The 18,415-nt window shown below is 36.3% G+C and overlaps 1 protein-coding gene, 1 long non-coding RNA gene and 1 other non-coding gene across 4 annotated transcripts; 2 read left to right on the top strand and 1 right to left on the bottom strand.

Annotated features, from left to right (window-relative positions):
• Window positions 1-262: 262 nt before the first annotated feature.
• Window positions 263-344, top strand: trnas-aga (transfer RNA serine (anticodon AGA)). The gene has a single exon. It is a non-coding gene; the product is annotated as a tRNA-Ser (tRNA).
• On the top strand, window positions 322-8,758 carry hs1bp3 (HCLS1 binding protein 3). Of its 2 annotated transcripts, XM_026934413.3 has the most exons (8): window positions 322-725; window positions 1,676-1,841; window positions 2,238-2,445; window positions 2,528-2,738; window positions 5,325-5,443; window positions 6,199-6,337; window positions 7,727-7,991; window positions 8,151-8,758. In XM_026934413.3, exons 1-7 carry the CDS (start codon window positions 700-702, stop codon window positions 7,965-7,967), a joined length of 1,110 nt encoding a protein of 369 aa, XP_026790214.3. In that variant the 5' UTR covers window positions 322-699; the 3' UTR covers window positions 7,968-7,991; window positions 8,151-8,758. The 2 variants fall into 2 exon arrangements, with proteins under 2 accessions (XP_026790214.3, XP_026790213.3); XM_026934412.3 differs by having other exon boundaries at window positions 7,727-8,757.
• Window positions 8,759-13,237: 4,479 nt separating this feature from the next.
• Window positions 13,238-16,778, bottom strand: LOC117598278 (uncharacterized). Its single transcript, XR_008302541.1, has 2 exons — window positions 16,627-16,778; window positions 13,238-15,332 (listed from the first exon to the last, which is right to left on the bottom strand). It is a non-coding gene; the product is annotated as an uncharacterized LOC117598278 (long non-coding RNA).
• Between the last annotated feature and the right edge of the window lie 1,637 nt (window positions 16,779-18,415).

Genomic DNA, 18,415 nt, shown 5'->3' with positions numbered 1-18,415 from the left:
ATATTAAGAAGCAAGACCAAGCCTTTACTAACGGGCTTTGTGAAATAGTCTATTTCAAGTGCTAGCGCACCACCATGCGGATTTGCTTTCAAATGCAGACAAACGTCAGGACTTCTCAGTATTTGTCCCCGTTGAATATACCTTTCACATGAAAAGAAAAATAGTCTAATCAAATGAAAGACGCAAACTCTTTTGTGTAAATGACAAAAGACTTTCTGTTCGTTTGATTAAAAAGCTCTTATTTTGACACTGTTACTCGTCAGTAGTCGTGGCCGAGTGGTTAAGGCGATGGACTAGAAATCCATTGGGGTCTCCCCGCGCAGGTTCGAATCCTGCCGACTACGAGTTGCCTTTTTCACTGTGTAATATTTAGTATGCGTTTTGTAAATTTTTTTTTAGAGAGTCATAAGCAAATATACAAATTAACCTTAATTCCACAGAATTACAGCGCGTTATTATTAACAGCTTCGCCAGTCAATCCATCAACAGTTTGCTTGCTAGCTAAGTTGAATGCTAACTCAGAGGAAAAACTGAGTCAGTCCCGTGACTTAGCCACAAGCTAGTCACTTCTACCGCCTGGGTAATAGCTGCCTGTATACGTTCCTGTCACAAGATTTATTCAAAGGGCGTGAAGGAAATGATAATGACGCTTTTTTAATAAATTTGAAACATTCACCAGTAACGTTACACCGTTCAGTAATGCCAGATGGACTTGTTACGAGCAGGTAACTTTTTCCTACAGTTTAATGAACTGTTCCTGTAGTTAGCTGGCTAGTAATGTGGGGTTTGGCTGACTACGAAAGTGCAACGAAGTGTACACTAACAATAACACTAGCCAGATATATATCGTTTTTTTTTATTTTATTACTATTTTTAGTATTCTACATATATACCTGTATATATTTACAGATACAGAGTGTAATAGTATATCGTTATTAGCATAGTACAGTGAAATTTGGTTAGCGACTTCCAGTATCGAGAAGTCAGTAAATATCTAATATAAATATAAATATGTGTGTTTATATAGATTTATATAGACCAAAAATATATGGGTTTGTAGATACAATGGTTCAGCAGATTGGTAGTGGTTTTCATGGACATAATTATATTGAGTACACAAACGTTTGGTTTATACATATTGATTCCACAAATTTCCTTTAAGTTTACATGTCTTGTGTAAAAGTTTAAGTTAAAAGTTATGCTCGAATGTGACTTTAAATTACGCTGCTTATAGGAAATAGAGAACTGGAAATGGTTGTACAAACACATGTAAAAACATCTGGGGCAAAAACATCTGGGGTCAGTGTTCTCTCTGCCATCAAAGTGCTGCAGGTTAATGTTGGGACCCACGTGACATCCTGTCTATCATGTGTAGGAGGGCATTAAACTGAACAGAACAGCCCTCATCATGTGTTCATGCAGAAAAGCTGCAAGTTTACCCCAAACACTTCATTATTTAAACAAATCTATTCAAAGAAAAGTCTGTTCTGTGCTACCTAATGTTGCATGTTGCTTCAGTCTTTACTTTAATCATTGCTAAATTAAAAATACAAAATTTTAGGCAAATTTGCTTGGCTCTTTTTTTGCCCAAGAGTGTGTATTCATGCATGTAGTCTATCTATCTATCTATCTATCTATCTATCTATCTATCTGTCTGTCTGTCTTTCTTTCTTAGGCCTCTGCAGAATGAGGCTACAGGTATTGACCTGCAGGTTCCGCTGTATCAGGAGGTGCGGGGTCCCATGATGACGGGCCACGTGGAGTACCAGATTGTGGTGATCACCCGCCTCGCACCCTTCAAATCTGCTAAACACAAACCAGGAGATGTTGTCCAGCTTGTGGTGAGTGGCTGATTTCATGGCCTAGCAAAAGAACTTGAGAAACTTATCAGATGTTAAACCTGATTTCACAGCCAAGGGTTTATTTTTCTTCTAATATTTTCGGGTGCCGGGATCATGTTTTGATCCTGTTTGGGTGTACATGAGCAGTCCCTAATAAAAATTAGCTGTGGTTTGTTACATATAGATACATGACACATTAAAGGAAAAAAAAAAAAACACACACACACACACACACACACACACACAGTGGCTCTGTTATGTTGAAGCATTAGAAGCTGACTGTGTGTGTTTTTGGATTAAAACTGCTAAACTGTTTTGAATCATGAATGTGTAGCAATTGTGGCATCATAATTACAGGTTTTATGGTAATTAAAATTATTGCTATTAATTCTTTAGGTGTCAAAGAAGTACAGTGAAATCGATGAGTTTTACTCCAGCTTGACTGCTCAGTATCCCAGCATCCATCTGCCTGCCATGCCCCGCAAAGCGCTCTTTGTGGGAGAAACAGACATCCGCGAACGGCGAGTAGCCTTCGATGAGCTTGTCCGCTTTATTTCCAAACATCCGACTCTCTCTACCTGTCCAGAGCTAATGGAATTCTTAGGTGAGAGACCTGGTGATGTCTGTGCATTGCATGTATTGTATTTAACCCTTTAGTGTCATCACATTTGCGTTAAATATCACAGGAGCAAAAGGGGCACTTCATGATGTGAAAGCCTCCAATACCCCTGACGTAGCGGAGGACGAAAATGAAGACGATGGGTTGGATTTCTTCGGAAAAGATGAGGCACCTACCACTCAGCCTGAGCGAGTGAATAAGCCAGTGAAAGTAGAAAAGGCACCTGAGGAGAAGGAAGAAGAGGAAGAGGAATTGTTTGACCCCTTAGGCAGTGTTAGGTAAGAATATAACTATAGAGAGTACACATTGTCCCACAAGCAAGTGGAGTTTACTGTCCAAGTTGCACACACCAGATAAGTCCACAAGAGGGCAGTACAGCATTTGTCTGACGCTTTGTTTTATTGAATTCTCTTGCAAGCTTACCATAAATCCTGCTTTAAAACTCCATAGAAAGTTTTATGTAATTTATTATTCAAGAGCATTTGAAAACAAATAAGTCTATAATTTGGTGCTTTCATATGTAGCAAGAACATTAGCAGCAGTGCTACAAATAAAAACACAAGGAAGCTATGTCATAATTTTGTTATTATCCGTAATGATTTTTGATATTAAGCTAAATTTTCTATTTCTTTGGCTACTTGGGATGGATGTAAAAATCCATAAAATCTTCATATTATCTTACCAAAAGACCGATTTTTCATTATACTTCCTCTTCCCTATATACAGTGTGTGTGTGTGTGTGTGTGTGTGTGTGTGTGTGTGTGTGAGTGAATATTTTACACATATTCATATGAATATAATTATTCTACATTATCATTAAACTTTTTTAGATTTCCAAACATTAGTTTTCCAGCACAAAATTAAATGTTTGTATGTCAGTAAAGAAAGCAGCAGATTACATAAGAGACACTTTTCAGACAAAAAACATAACGAAGGCTGCTGGGTTTTGCTGCAGAATTAAGAAGAGAGTGTGACAGTCAAAGTCTCCAGAAGAACTGTGGCTGCTTCTGCAACACAGTAAAACTTAAAGCTCATTTCCTTATAAAACTGCACACATTGATTGCCTGAACTTTACATAGTTCTGTACAGAATTATGCCCCTTTCAGTTATAATATTCCATGTCAACCCTATGCTGCACTGTGTTTATAAGATTTGTACTGTTAGTGGTGTTTGCTCCCAGTGTCTTTGGAAGTCTTAAGGATTTTTCTCATCAAACATTGGTTTGATGACAACTGTGTGACAGGGTTAGTTAAGCCCCTTTATAGATTTATAAATGTTTGAGGGGAAAAAGGCCTACTTCAATTAGTGTGTCTGCATATAAAGTACTATGATTATTTAGTGCCATATGTTAATCGTGTTTAAAATACAATAAAATCACTGTAAGTGTTTAAAAGGCAGTGGGAATTTTCCAGACTTGCAGTAATGCCTTATAATTTGTGCACTGGCTCAGTTCTGTTGCTAACTGACACACTCATGAGGCCAGACGCCTTAACAGCCTTTAATGCACTGAACGTTGATACTAGTGTAATTTGTTCTACGAAAATTTAAACATGTCCATGTACAGAGAGTTTTCAGAGTCAATTTTTCAGCGAATCCCCATTAATAAATGTCAAAAATCTCTTTTTAGTGATCCTAGGTTCATTAAAGCAAGTGGTTTTTTTTTTTATCCCCCCCTTTTTTTTTCTTTTTTTTTAAAATCTGCTAGTGGCTCCTTTCATTAAGTCTGATTTGTCAGTTTGATGTTACTGGACATCTTCCAGCGATACACGCTCTTCAGCACTGTTCCAGATAAAGCTACTATAAAAGGTCAGTCATTTGTGCTATGTTTTGGAAAACTCTCACCCGTATCTCTCGTTATGGAAATGCTTTTTATAAATCCCAGCTGAGAATTTTCAAGAACCCGATGAGGCACCCTCTCAGGACTTCTCTTAAAATAAAACAAATGTTTATCTCTCTGCATCTTTGCCCTGCACTGACTTGAATGGTGTCACTCGCCTGTGTTTATTAGTGAATAAAATGGCTATTTGTTTAATTTTGAATCGAATGGTTGCCTATCTGGCACGGTTGGTGTTTGGTTGGTTGAAAAACAATTGGATTTAGTCGTGTGAAAACGTGAGCAGATAATGTTTAAAACTAACTGTCGACCGTCTAGACTTTTAAAATAACACTACTGATAAATGCAATTTGAATATTCAGGGGTCACCACCCATCCTGGAAAGATAGCAGTGTTGTGTCCAGCAACATGGCGCCCTGATGTTTTGTCTCAAATTCATAAGGCCAACTTTTGCTACGTCACTATGAGTCACAAGCACACTTACTGGAAGGGAACTCGTATATCTCTCATGTTTGGGTAGTGTCTGTAATTTCTTTTAAAAAGTTATGCAGCTGTTTCTCTGATGTGACTCTCTAAACATCCTCCTCCACCCACATTTTCTAACAAAGCACCCTTCTGGTTTAAATCAAGCCTTTGTAGGCCTTTGGTTTTAGAAAGGTCTTAGAAAGGCCAAGATATGTGTAACTGAAATGTCATTTGTGTTATTTATCAATGTTTATCAATTTTCTGATGAACAGGCTTCTTAAACTTGTTTAGAGGAAAGAAAAATACACAATAGATCGGGTGTGAGTTGACAATGAGAAATACCATTTTATTTAGACTTCACAGAACCAATTTAATATTAATTTATTTTCATTTCCAAGAAGTCTGTTATGCAGTATTGTGCCCATGTATGTAAATATTATATCACGTAACCTGTCAGTTATATTGAAATTCCGTCATAGTAAAATGATACAAAATAATACAAAAAATACAAAAATACCCTCATGCTCTATCCTATCTACTTTCTAAAGTTATTTTATGCTTATAGGTCTAAGAAGCCTAAGCCTGCCAAGCCAGCACCAAAACCTGCAGCTAAACCCAAACTCTCTCTGTTTGATGAGGAGGATGATCCAGACAAGGAGCTTTTTCAGCCTGCGGTAAAGAGCAGTGAGTGGCTTTTGGATTGTGTTACACCAAAAGTGTATGAATTAACATGCATATCCAATGTAGATATGTTTAGGATGCATCTGCCAGCAGACTTTTAGATGTAATCCTATGGGAAACTTTTAAATAGCACAGACTGACATCGAACATTTTTTGCCTCCACAGCCACAACAGGTCACAAGATGCAGGGCAAACGAGAAAAACAAGCATGAATGATAAGAGTGCCACTTTCATTAGTGAGTGAATATAAGGAGATTCAATCAAAAATATTTCACTGTCAGTATTCCCTCATTGCAATATAACTAAAAATAACCACTTGGCACTTTTAGGACATTCACCATTACTCAGTGAGATGTCCCACTTTAACTGTGGCTGCATATAGTCAAGTCAAACTTGATTTTCTGCCTCCACAGCCACATTGAAGGCAAACAACCTTCTCATCACCAGAGATTTATTAATGATAAATCTAAATGGCTAGCTACACTAGTTATGTAGCTAATACTAGCTAGGACTGGTAAAGCACTCTTATGGTTACTGTGTGCACGTGGCAGGAGCCACTTTCTTCATATCAGTGCAAAACAGCATCTTTGACCAGCGGGTTTTCTGTTTAAAAAAAAAGTGTGAAAGTATACCAAGACTGAAAAACCAGAAAAGCACAGTATTTCCTCTTAGCCACTCAAAACAAACAGAAAACGTGCAGAAGATGTTGAGATTGATGTATTTTAATGGATCTCATCTTGCCTTCACTGTACCTATAGGTGATGTGAAATTGTTTGAGGACCCGGATTTAGGTGGAACTGTTTCTCTTGGAGACTCTTTGCTGCTCCCTAATGCCTACCGGAAGAGTGAATCCTCTGCTATCACTAAACTGGATGAAGATGTGGATGATCTCTTTAGGTCTGTCCTTTTGTCTCCTTCACTTTCCTGCAGGCTCAACACTTTTTGTCCTGTAGTCAGGGATAAAACTTACAATGTTGAGAGTACAGGCCAAAAATTGCAACAGAAAACAATATTCCTCCAAAAAAGTATTTTTTTTTCCTTCTAAGTTTGGGCTGATACTATACCTTTTACAAAGGAACAGATGACAGAACTGTAAGTTTAGTGGTTTTTTCACCCTGTTAACCATGTTTGGTATTTGGAGGAAACATGGCATGAACCCATTAAAGCATTACTGACTGGAAAAACACAAATCTTAGTGACGTATATGCTTTCTAAATGTGTGTAATAGTTTGTTGTCACAGCTCATTTGCATGTCGTTACTCCCCACAAAACTCCATAAAAGTTCAAGTTCACAGACAGAGCATGAAATGAAGGATCAGGGTAAAGGCTGAAAGTGTTAGAGTTAATTTGACTTGAAATGAACAATGAGGGTAAAGGCTGAAATGGAAGTTATTTTAACTCATTTCTGTCAATAATGATATTGATATAATGATATATCATAATAATAATAATAATAATAATAATAATAATAAGTGAGTGCTAAATCTTCCATCAGTTGTTCTGTTACGGCTCACGACTATGCACAGACAGACCGGCCTATCCTCTCTTTATACGGCACCATTTCTTTGTAATTTCGTTGTAATAGAATGCTTCATTTTATTTGTCTTAATTTAAGGGTTTGTGTTGGCTCCCGTTCTTTCTTTTCCATATTATTTAGTTAATTCCAGTTTGGTTTTCACACAAATTTTCTCGGTGGTCTTCTTAGTCCCTGACCTAGAGAACCAGCATGAGGATGTAACTTCTGTAAGTCGCTCTGGATAAATGCCGTAAACGTAATAAAAATAAGCAGTGTAAGCTTGACAGTATAACGCATATGAATCCATATGAAAGTGCAGATTTTATGCAAATTTAATGATTTGAAGTTGATCAAGTTGAGGTTTACTTTAGTTAACCTTTAGTTTAGTTGCTTAAATTTACACACACTCAGGAGCATGAGTAGGATACAAACATTTTTTTCCGAACTTACAGGATACCAAATTTCTCGTGTAGACACTCATATAAACAATTTCTGAATAAATCTTTTCATATCTAGCTTGATAGCCTGTTACTGTATGTGAATGTGAAAGTGTTTACAAGATATGACATGATTTATATCTAACATAATTCTGACTGAGTTATGAAGCAAGACAATTTGGATTTTAATCTTGTAGTCATTTTCTGTTGGTATTTATTATATAAATAAATACATAAAGAGAGCACGATTCATTTGCAGGCCAAGGACCAGAATTCATAGCTACTCTTTCAAATTACTCAAAGATTTCTCTTCTCACTTTTTCCTTTTCGTAGGGTGGAGGAGGATTTGGACAAACTTCTAGCGATCAGTAAACCAGTGCAACCAAAGCCAGCTGTTGCTCCGAAACCAGCAGTGAAAGCCAAGCCAGTAATTCCACAGAAGCCCTCCTCTGTGGCACAGTCTGGCCGAGCGCCTCCTCAGCCTGCCGTGGTCCAGGCAATGGATCAGCACGACATCCTAAAGTATATCCAACAGAACGAGGCTGCAGCCAATGAGGACCTGGACCTTTTTTAGCTTTGTTGTTCAGGGATAAGCCAGGTAAAACATTTCAGCATAATGACACTAAATCATTCTTCTGCTAATCTTCATCTCAGTTTAGACACTATCACAAGGACAGGAGTTTTTTCCTGACAAGTTGTTGCCTTCGGACTAAATTTGGTGCTCTTTTGTAAATTTTTTTCACCTTATTCACCTCAGATCAGAGGTCTTCAGAGTTTCCAGCTAACCGTGACCTTCAAACCAAACAGCTGATTATCATGCTGAAATGAGCCCCGTATTTTGCACATTGATCCTAATTACACAGTGCACTAATGCAGTAATGTGCAGTTTTAATGAACTTCAGTATCATAATGACTATAGCATTGTTTTTTGCATGTAATGACATCCTACCATTAATCAATTTATAATATATAATTCATAATATAAATTGGCTAAGAGTAAGATGTCATTATATGCCATCCTGTGTTATTATTACATTAGATTGTAGGGACTCACAATGAAGGAAAGAACCTTAATAAAAATTCCTTTGACAATATGCAATTATTTTGACAACATGGCACTTATTTTGATAATGTACATTTGTACACTGGTGAGCTGATTTGATTTTGATGTTGGAAATTATGGTAATCTTTCCAATAAGAATGATATTATTATTATTATTATTATTATTATTATCATCATCATCATCATCATCATTATTATTGTTATTATTATTGCAAATTTGTTTAATGGCATATAGATAACACTTTACATTTTTTGATTTGTGTAGCTGTAAAGTAATTTTTATACCTAAAAAATGTTTATATACTCAATAAACACTTGTACTTTGTAGAATTTCGTACTGTCTTCTTTATGTTTGTCTGTTACTTAAATCAAACACAAGGTGGTGATAAAACATTAGCTGCTCTTATGCTCTTATTGTGGCTCATGTTATTTTCAGTGTAAGTCCAGATGATATAATGAAATAATGATAATTGTTGAAATAACAGCATAATGCTGAAGATGGATTTTTTTTCCTTTTTGAGGTGTAAAGTGAGGAAAGGGGTATTGAAAGGTGCTTCTTTCAGGCTTGACTGCATTATAGCTCCTGCATTACCTGCAATTAGTCATGTTCAAATGATCAGTCAGTCTGAACCATTTGACCCTTTGAAAAAGGACCAATCCCCAAAGTTTATTTCTAGTTCTAATTACCTAGAAGCTGTCTATTTCCTAAGCTGGGTAGTTAGTGGGATGTTCCTACTTGTTCTACCACATTGTTATGATTAAAGTCTCCATTACAGAGGGTTTTTAGGGAACTAACTCTAGGGAAGTTAAAAGTTATTCAGTGTAAAGCAATGAGGTGTGGCAGACTATTTAACTATTACATTAACAAGCAGGAAGCGTTTGTGTTTATCAGAAAATTTTGATTGACAGCCTGTTTTGTGTACATTTTATGACTGTTGATGTGTATTGGAAGTTATTCTAATGTTGACTTTAACAGCATTTAACTATGACTCATAACTAACATAGATTTATGTGATTGCCTATTGCCAGTATGCAACCATTAAAGCTCGTGGAGGAAATGCCAGAATGACTTTGCAGAGGTCAGAGACTTTGCAATGATTCTGGCCTGAGAAACAGAAGCACATTTATCACACGTTTATCGTAAAATGAGAAGTAAACTGTGCTGAGATGACAATGCTACAGCACACAAAGGATAGTAATGATAGCGATAGAATTTAAATTTAAATAAATGCTTTTTTATACAGTTTCTGCTTCTACAGCAATTAGTAAATCTGGGTAAAGAGTTTAGAGTTTTAAGAAATGTTGGTGAATTCTTTATTTGAGTTTCTGCACCTGACTCCTAGGACGTAACCTGATATCACATTAAGTTAGTAAGATAAATGGAGACATGAGATTTTGTAAATAGAAAAAGATCTGTTATTTCCTACATAAACCCTGATACTTTTAAAGGTTCACAAATGTTTCTGCACATTTTTTCTATAGCACATTTTCTTGTCTATTAAACAGCCGCAGGTATTACATATAGCAAAACTGACGTTAATGCAGGAAAATAATTATTCATGCATGATTTATATTTTCTCTCCAACCTTTATTTTAATATAGTTACACTAGATTACTGTTGCAGCACCTTTTTTTTAGTTAGAAAAAAAACACTTTACGTCAGTGCTGAAGTTCTTTCCTCAAGTGGTGCAATTACTTACATTAAATACAGCTTCAAACTCTTCACTCAAGTTAAAGAGGAAAGGTTTAAACTCTTAAATTTACTTAATAAGTAAGTTTACTTATCATACTAACTATGAAAGTAAAAGTAGAAAAGCTATTCACAAAAGAAAATGATGTCTGCCTCAGATCACACACTGATTTAGGTGCTGGTTTCACCAAGGAGCCAAGACACTTTGGCAAACACTAGCTACAGCTAAATAACAACACTTTTATTCCTAATTTCTCTTGCTAGCATGATAACTCTGAAGATACAAACTAGCTGAACGCTAATAGCTAGCTGTCACAATACAAACTGCATCATAAATACAAAGTGTAGCAACAGATAGATTACAGTGATGGGTGTTATGTCTCATTCTCACTGTCACATATGTTAAAGTTTAATGTTTTTAGGAATTTAGATCAACTCCTTGAAACTGTCTGATGTTTAGAAGTCACCTTATGACTTTACAAAAGTATTATTATAGAAAAATGTCATGATGTGGCATTTGAAAAAGTGCAGAAAGTAAAAGTCAAAAGTATTAGGTGGAAAAACAAAGTACAACTACTTTAAAACCAGACTTAAATGTGCAATTTAGATAAAATTTAAATAAATAAATAAATAAAGACTCTAATGGTTAAATAGGTGGAGTTGAATAGTATTTGAATAATTTTTTTGCTCCTTGAGCCCGCCCCCATTCCCGCCCATGCACAGAAAGTTAGCATGCTAACGCAAGTTAGCATTAGCAAAGACTGCAATTGCATCATTTTCAAGTACATTTGGACATTCAACTGCTTGGAAGAAGAGTCATATACTCTAGAACCATACAAACTTCACCTCATAGTGATTTATGAGGATGTGAAGGGGCATTGGGGGCGTGTCTATAAATTGACTGACAAGAGGCTAATCCAAACACAAACAAACATTCTGGACCCGAAGGCAGATTTCCAAACTGTTTTTTTTTTCAGCCATGTAATACTCTTGTGCTGAGACAATGGCTTAAACTATTATTTGTTAGCATTTCAACATATGTGTCCACATTATTTGTGCAAGGAAGAAGTGAATAATATTGACTATTGCACTTTTAAGTACAGTAACATAACTTAATTGTTCTTTTTCAGGTCCTTACCTCAGCTTTAGGCATTTCTCTTATTAATCATTTAGCATTAGTATAGCATGTACAGTAAAACATTTGCAACATTACATTTGGTAATTGTACTCTTGTACTATTGCAGAATCCCAGAATTAACCTAAAAGTGGGGCTTTGTCCAAGAACATTCCAGCATAGTGGATGATTTCCGTCTGCTTCTCTGTTTGTCCAGCTTTCTAGGCAGCTATCAGACTTAGGCTTACATTCCACGGACCCCAGAAAAAATTCTTCCTTTTGCAGCAAGATCACACAGATCACATATTCTTTTTAAAAATAAGTTTTTGGTGCTTGAAAGCTATAAAGTCTAATCTAGAACAGAAAAATTTTTGCTCCTTATCTATCTTATGCATAAATTCCTTCAATGATAGCAGGATTTTTCTTCATTAAACATACTGTATGTATTACATTGAGTTCTATCTACTTTCCAGGAAAAAGAACAGTTGCAGCATATACATTATCCGAAAGAGTCTGATTCTCTGTAAAATCAGCTCAGACCCAGAAACAGATGTTACTTAATTCACAGCACTGCAGAAAGATTTAAAAAAAAAAAAAAAAAAAAAAAGTGGGCTTTCCCATAATCCCTCAGATCTGTCAGATCCAGCAGTGTCTCTGGTTTTATCCAGATCAGTCCGGCTGCCAGTGGTTACAGATGTGCTTTTGAGGTATGACAGATCATAGCTGTGTGATCACAGCCGCTGCAGCGAGTGGCACAGGGGCATTCAGACATGACCACATGTCTGAATGCACAAAGCTTCTGTTGGCTTTGACACAAAGTTTTAAGAACAGAACTCAGTTTAGAGCCACATCTGTACAGGAAGTAGGGTCATGTTTGTGGGACCTTTATTAACCTTTTTCAGCTGGAAAAAAAAAAAAAAAACCCTGAGACATTGGTGAATTTTCAACTGACTCTTGTTTTTATAGAGTAAGTACACAGTGTAGGCAAAACATTCGGGATGTCTTTTACCATTTGTTTTCATGATTGGCCTTTTCCTGACCCCTCAGCAGGCCTTTTTAACCCTTAGGATCTTTTTTTTATGATCAAATTTTTAATTATTCTCCAGTAGATAAGCCATCCTGGATCTGTAGTTTTACATTTCACACTAATCACTCACAGCACAAATGACATGAACATAACAACACAAACTGTCATACCAAATTAAAAAGACCAAACACGGTGGAATATTTAGGGCATTTGTTAATGAGATAACATTAAGTCCTTAAGGGATGATGTGATCCCTGACCATGTGGATACTGTAGCTAGTTTAACTGTTTGGATCAGTTTTAACATTATGTATTAATCAATGTATAAATGGGTCAAAGCCATAAGGATTTTCGGATAAGCATATGAATAATTATTCATTCATTCTTTCATCTTATCTAGAGCATCCAGAGCATATCCTGGGAACACTAAGCTCAAGGAAGAATCCACCAGAAGACATGGAACTCCACACAGACATTAACCAAAGCTTCTGCTTGTGCTTCTGTCATTTGCATAATTATTCAAAATAATTATCTGGCTATAGGAAGCAAAAAAAGTTTCAGTCAATACTGTAACAACACAGGGAACACTATCTACCTCAGTCTAGTGCATGAGATACAGATGTCTGCACACAGATGGAAAAAAATATGGTTGTCATCATTCATGAAAGTGACAGTTAAGACACAGCACATTTTGGGATTCAGCTATTCGGAATATATTTTATTTTATAATATAGTATTTTATGCATTGCCTATTGACTATTTGGAAAAATGTTTTTAATTGCTGCAGTTTCTCTCTTTTTTCATCTCTCTGCTTTCTTCTGTGCTAGTTCTTTCTGTGCCTCATTTCTGGCTTGGTCCATTTCCTGGTCATCAGTTTATTTACAATGTATAGCATATGTTCAAACTGGAAAGCAGAAAAGAAAATGTACAAGAAGTGCACCAACTGCTATGTAAAAGACTACCAGGTTTATTTTGAGGAAAACAACAATACCCAAAAGCAATTAAACTCTGTTTTTATAGTTCACTTCATATGTGCAATCAGTTTTTCCAGGTGTTCCTCATGAATGCTCCATCAAGGTTTGTGATGCTGCTTGGACATTTCCCTCGAACCTTCAATCCAACTCCTCTGAGAACAGCTTGATTAGATTAAGAACAGCTTGATTAGTTTATGACTGGGCAGGACCTTCCATTTTATTCCTCTCCAAATGTGAAGTGATGTTATATTGCATTTCTTCCACTTGCTGCAGCAGAGAGGAACTGAGTGTTCAATGCACCAACAGTTCAGTTTTACACAGCAGCACACACTCAGTATCTACTTGTTTACTGCCTGCTTTTGACACATCAACTAAAGAGCAGGTTAGAGTATGACGTGATCTAAGTGTATGAAGTTTAAATGACCTGTACATACTGTCTGTGGTGAGGTCTAAAATTGCAGCTTGTTAAAACCCTATTATTATCTTTACCAAGAGCACCATGTACCCATTTTATTGAGGGGGCACACACAACTACTACCCTTCACTTCAGCTCTTTTTTTTAATAACAAGCTAAATTTTATGCTAACTCAATAGGTGTTTATTTAAATAATTCACTCAAGGATGATCAATAAATTATACTTTGCTTCTTGTTGCCTTTAGTCATAATAGTCTTTTCAGTTCACTAAGTTCAACACTGGCACTTTACCTGAGCAATGTGTGTTTTTAGTTTCCTTAACATGATGCTAGCTGATGGATTAGCTAAAACAATTTCATGTACCTCCTCATAGATCTTTACATATGATATTGCCAGAAGTTGAGTAGCAGTTTGGGTCACAAATAAAAGAAGATACAATATAATTAGGTCAACAACAGTCATTTTACCATATTTAACTAATTAATCTAGAGTAATTGCACAGCACTCGCATGCTGGAACAGACCCCTAATTAATGTTATCATCTGCACCTGTGAAGCTAATTTACTGCAAATGTCTTCTATAAATTGGTTTGGGACAAGTGGTTTAAAGTTTACCCCAAGAATGGATGAAAAGTGACACTCTAGCATTGTCTGTTGGAATAAACAAGGCAACTCTATTCTTCTGATTAGCAAAAAACTGATTGTCCACAGTCGGCTATATTATTAAAAAAAGAGACAGACAGAGAGAGAGAGAGAGAGAGAGAGAGAGAGAGAGAGAGAGGAGGGACTTGTGATTGAGAATAGGCAGACCGAGGTTTACCACAAACAGTCTGGACAGCATAATTCTGGGTAAAGTAAGAAAAAAACACGGGTAAGGAACAGCATCAAGCATTGTTTGAGTTCAGTGAGGGATATCGGATACAACTAAGCTCACAGACCACAAAAATAGGGAGCATAATGTGCCAAAAACCTATCATAAGCTTAAAGATCATAAAAGCCAGGGTGAAATTTTCCAAATAATATGTACATAAAGACAGCACTTATGGAGAACAGTCTTGTTTTCACACAAGTTCAAATTGAACCTGTATGGGTCTGATGATGGATTCTTTGTGTAGATAAAGTCTGGAGAAGACCTCCGACCAAATGCCACTAAGGGTATTGTAAAGCATGGAGGTGGATACTGTAAAGTCTAGAGCTGTTTTATTTCTTTTTTCTTTTGCGCAATGATATCTATGAACCTTTTTCCACTGATGTGATTATGAATTCAGAGGCTTTTTGTTATTTTGTACGAAGGCATTTTGGTTGCAAACATGAAGTCTGTAAAGAAATGGCAGAAGTGGATCTTTCAGCAAGATAGTAATTCCAAACACGTCAGCCACCTTTGAATAATAATTTACCAAAAAGAAAATCAGTGTGGGAATGGCCTGTCCTGAGGCTGGAACTAAACCTTATAGAGTACCTAATGGGTGTAATGGAAAGTGAAAAGTTGCAGGTTGTTGATGTTCCAGTGTGGATGAATTAAAGAAAAAAAAGTGAAGTGATGTGTGGCCAAGTATAGTGACCCATACTCGGAATTTGTGCTCTGCATTTAATCCATCCAAGTACACACACCGTGAACACACACCCGGAGCAGTGGGCAGCCTTTTTTGCTGTGGCGCCTAGGGAAAAATTAAATGCTTTATTAGTTTTCTCCACAACTGTTATACAACCTGTTTATGCCCAGATGATATTTGGTATTAATAAATGTGTGGTGGCCCGGGAAAACTGTTTTCACATGGTGAAAATTTGAAATAGTCTATACTGCTTTGAAAACGCCAGGCTTTATTGAACTGAAATTGGTGTTTACATGCATCTCAATCACAAGGACTATATATATATATATATATATATATATATATATATATATATATATATATATATATATAATTTAAGATTCCATTCAAATTCTACTGAATACCAGCACACTGATAAAAGTAACTGCTATGTATTGATCTAATTTGCATTGAATTTAGCATGTAATAAATAAAATGTAAAAAATAACATCACCGCTCACTTTATCAAAGATTACATGTTTATGATGGAAAACGAGGAATCACTTTAATCAAAGCATCATCCAGGTCAGTGTGCGTAGTTTCCTGAGGTAAATGTCAATCATTTGAATAAATGGGAGCCTCATTGTTGCTCTTGACTCAAATGTTCACTGTTTGTCTTACCTTAGTGCTGAAATAATCGAGGATTAATTCAGGGAGATTTTCGCTGTTTGCTAAATTCCCCTTTTTTGATTTCAAACATGAGCGTTTCAAATATTTTGTCCACTGCTATGTCTATAGTGTAAGCAATAGCATGTGTGCAAATAATCTGACAAATATTTTGACTACCAGTATTTATACTGTTTAACTGAATTAATTAGAATTACGTCCATTTCACTTCGGCACGTAACCCACAACTTGATCAAAACATAATATTAATAAACATGCATAATATTCAATGCTTAGGAGAAACACACTTGGCTAGCTAGCAATTTATATCTTTATGCGTGTTTGTTAAGCTGGTTTCTTGTTTACTTAATGTGATCTTTTCTTCATCGTTTTGGTGAAATATATATATTTTTCTTAAAGTAAGTTTTCAGAGTACAGTATCATACTGACAGAAAAGCTGGTTTGATCAAAACTTGATTTTTGGACAGAATTTAGCCACACTGACAGTTTTCCCAGGCCACCACACAAATATTAAAACATTTAAACGTTAAAATTTTTATCATTCACTAAGTCAATATCTAGTGTACTCTTTTGTTTTCATTTTGTTGAAACTGTTAATGTACTTTTTATGAAATATCTTGCTTGAACACGTAATCTCTGTTTAAAATAAATGCCATTTGATTTGACATTTAGTTTCCTAACAATGAAATTAGTGCATTTTTAAACATGGCTCAAATGTATGTCCATCACTTACACAGCTGATAGTTTCACATGATATCCTCCTTGTAGTCATTCAGCTGGAATACAGTGGCTGTCTGTGCTCTAGCAGAAGTGTTTAGCCAGAAGCAGTGACAGTGAGGCCCACTGCTAAGTAGTGATTAATGCTGCGTTGGTGTGGCTTTTGTCAGACATCAGGTCACTCCGACGCTCACTGGCCTGCCGCCCGGACTTGTTTAGAACATCCGGCAGCGTCTGCTCACTTTCTCATGTATGGCAGTACTCAGGACAGTACATCACTGTCTGGAATTCATATAACTCATCTGTGGTTTTACAGTTTTGAATTAAGCTGCGTTTGTCATTGACTTTACTGGACTGACTTTGAGTACTCGATGTACTAGCAGTCACAAATCGGATGTGTCTTCTTTGAGGTGGTTATATTGGGTTTATTATTGAGTTTTGTGCCACTGTTGCCCTGGATCAAGGCTTTACTTCTTCACTCCCATGAACTGCAGCTGTTGCAATGTGTTATGTGCTGACAACAGCAGCTTCACAGAACCAGCTGTACTGACACTTCGCTGCCATTCAGTCTGTGCACTATAAACTGCGCATATTCACGCATTAGGAGTATTAACCTTGTGTCATAAATTCTGATGACTGATGCAAATAAATGAACACGTTGCTCAATAATGCTAGTGCACTGATGTTCATTCCTACTCTGAACTTATGCTTATGCTTACAAAATGATCGTCAGTGTGTTTGTTCCTTCGAAGTAGTGATGCAGGCTCTAAGAAATAATTGCCAAAAAACATGTTTTTGTGACAAACAGCCAAAATCTTGATTACTCACTACAGCAAGATATACGACTGCTTACACAGAGCTCTGCAGAATCCTAACGTAGATCAATGCATCTGAAATATGAATCATATTTAGTGATAGCCGACCAAAATTTATTTGGTTTGACCCTGCTGTTGGCAAGCCAGCTTGTGTCCCTATGGAAGTACCCAAAGGCAGCCCGGAAGGCTCATTTAGGTAATGTGTTATTTAAAAGGGTGATATCAGGGTCATGGACAGATCTGCAGAAGCAAAATACCCCAGAAGACCTACTATTCAACTATTAACAATAATTTCACAATAATTTAGAGTAAACTGCTTTAATACTCAGGAAATGAATAAAAAGGCTTATGATACCATACAAATCTATGAATATAAATGAATATGGAATTGCTACCATCGCTAATAATTAGAGGGCTACTTAAAGGCTAGTAAAGTAGCTTGCATTTGCCACCAACACAAGTATTTGTATCTGAGTTTCATTTTTATGAGTTTCATGCCATATTACTACCAGTTTAGACAATATATCATAACAAGCAAAATTAATTTATTAATTATTATCATAACGTGGCTAGCATAGCACTGAATCCTCTAATAATTAGCATGATAAAAGTTCAAGCCGTAAAGCCTGTTTCATGAGAACACCAAAGCAGTACTGAGACTGTTTCTGTTTTAAATAGAAAAATGTGACTTCTGTGCTTGGTTAACAACTTTCACACAAACACTAATCTATATAATTAAAATCAGCCATCCATGAGGAGGTAACAGTTCTTTTATGAGTTCATGGGTACTAAGCAATGGTGTGTTCAGAAACCAAACAAAGCAGATTTAGAGATGTATGTAGAGACAGAAAAGAGTTATGAGGGCATCTGTAAACTATGTTAAGTAAGTACAACACTGACGGCATCCACTTTTGTAGCACTTACACTTGGAACATTCTTCAGCCTGGCGCTAATCTCTGTGCTTCACCGCACAGCGTGAACAAGAGCAGG

Source organism: Pangasianodon hypophthalmus, chromosome 10, assembly GCF_027358585.1.
Source record: "Pangasianodon hypophthalmus isolate fPanHyp1 chromosome 10, fPanHyp1.pri, whole genome shotgun sequence".
Classification (NCBI taxonomy): domain Eukaryota; kingdom Metazoa; phylum Chordata; class Actinopteri; order Siluriformes; family Pangasiidae; genus Pangasianodon; species Pangasianodon hypophthalmus.
The sequence above is the reverse complement of the archived record's forward strand: the minus strand, read 5'-3'. Positions and strand labels throughout refer to the sequence as shown.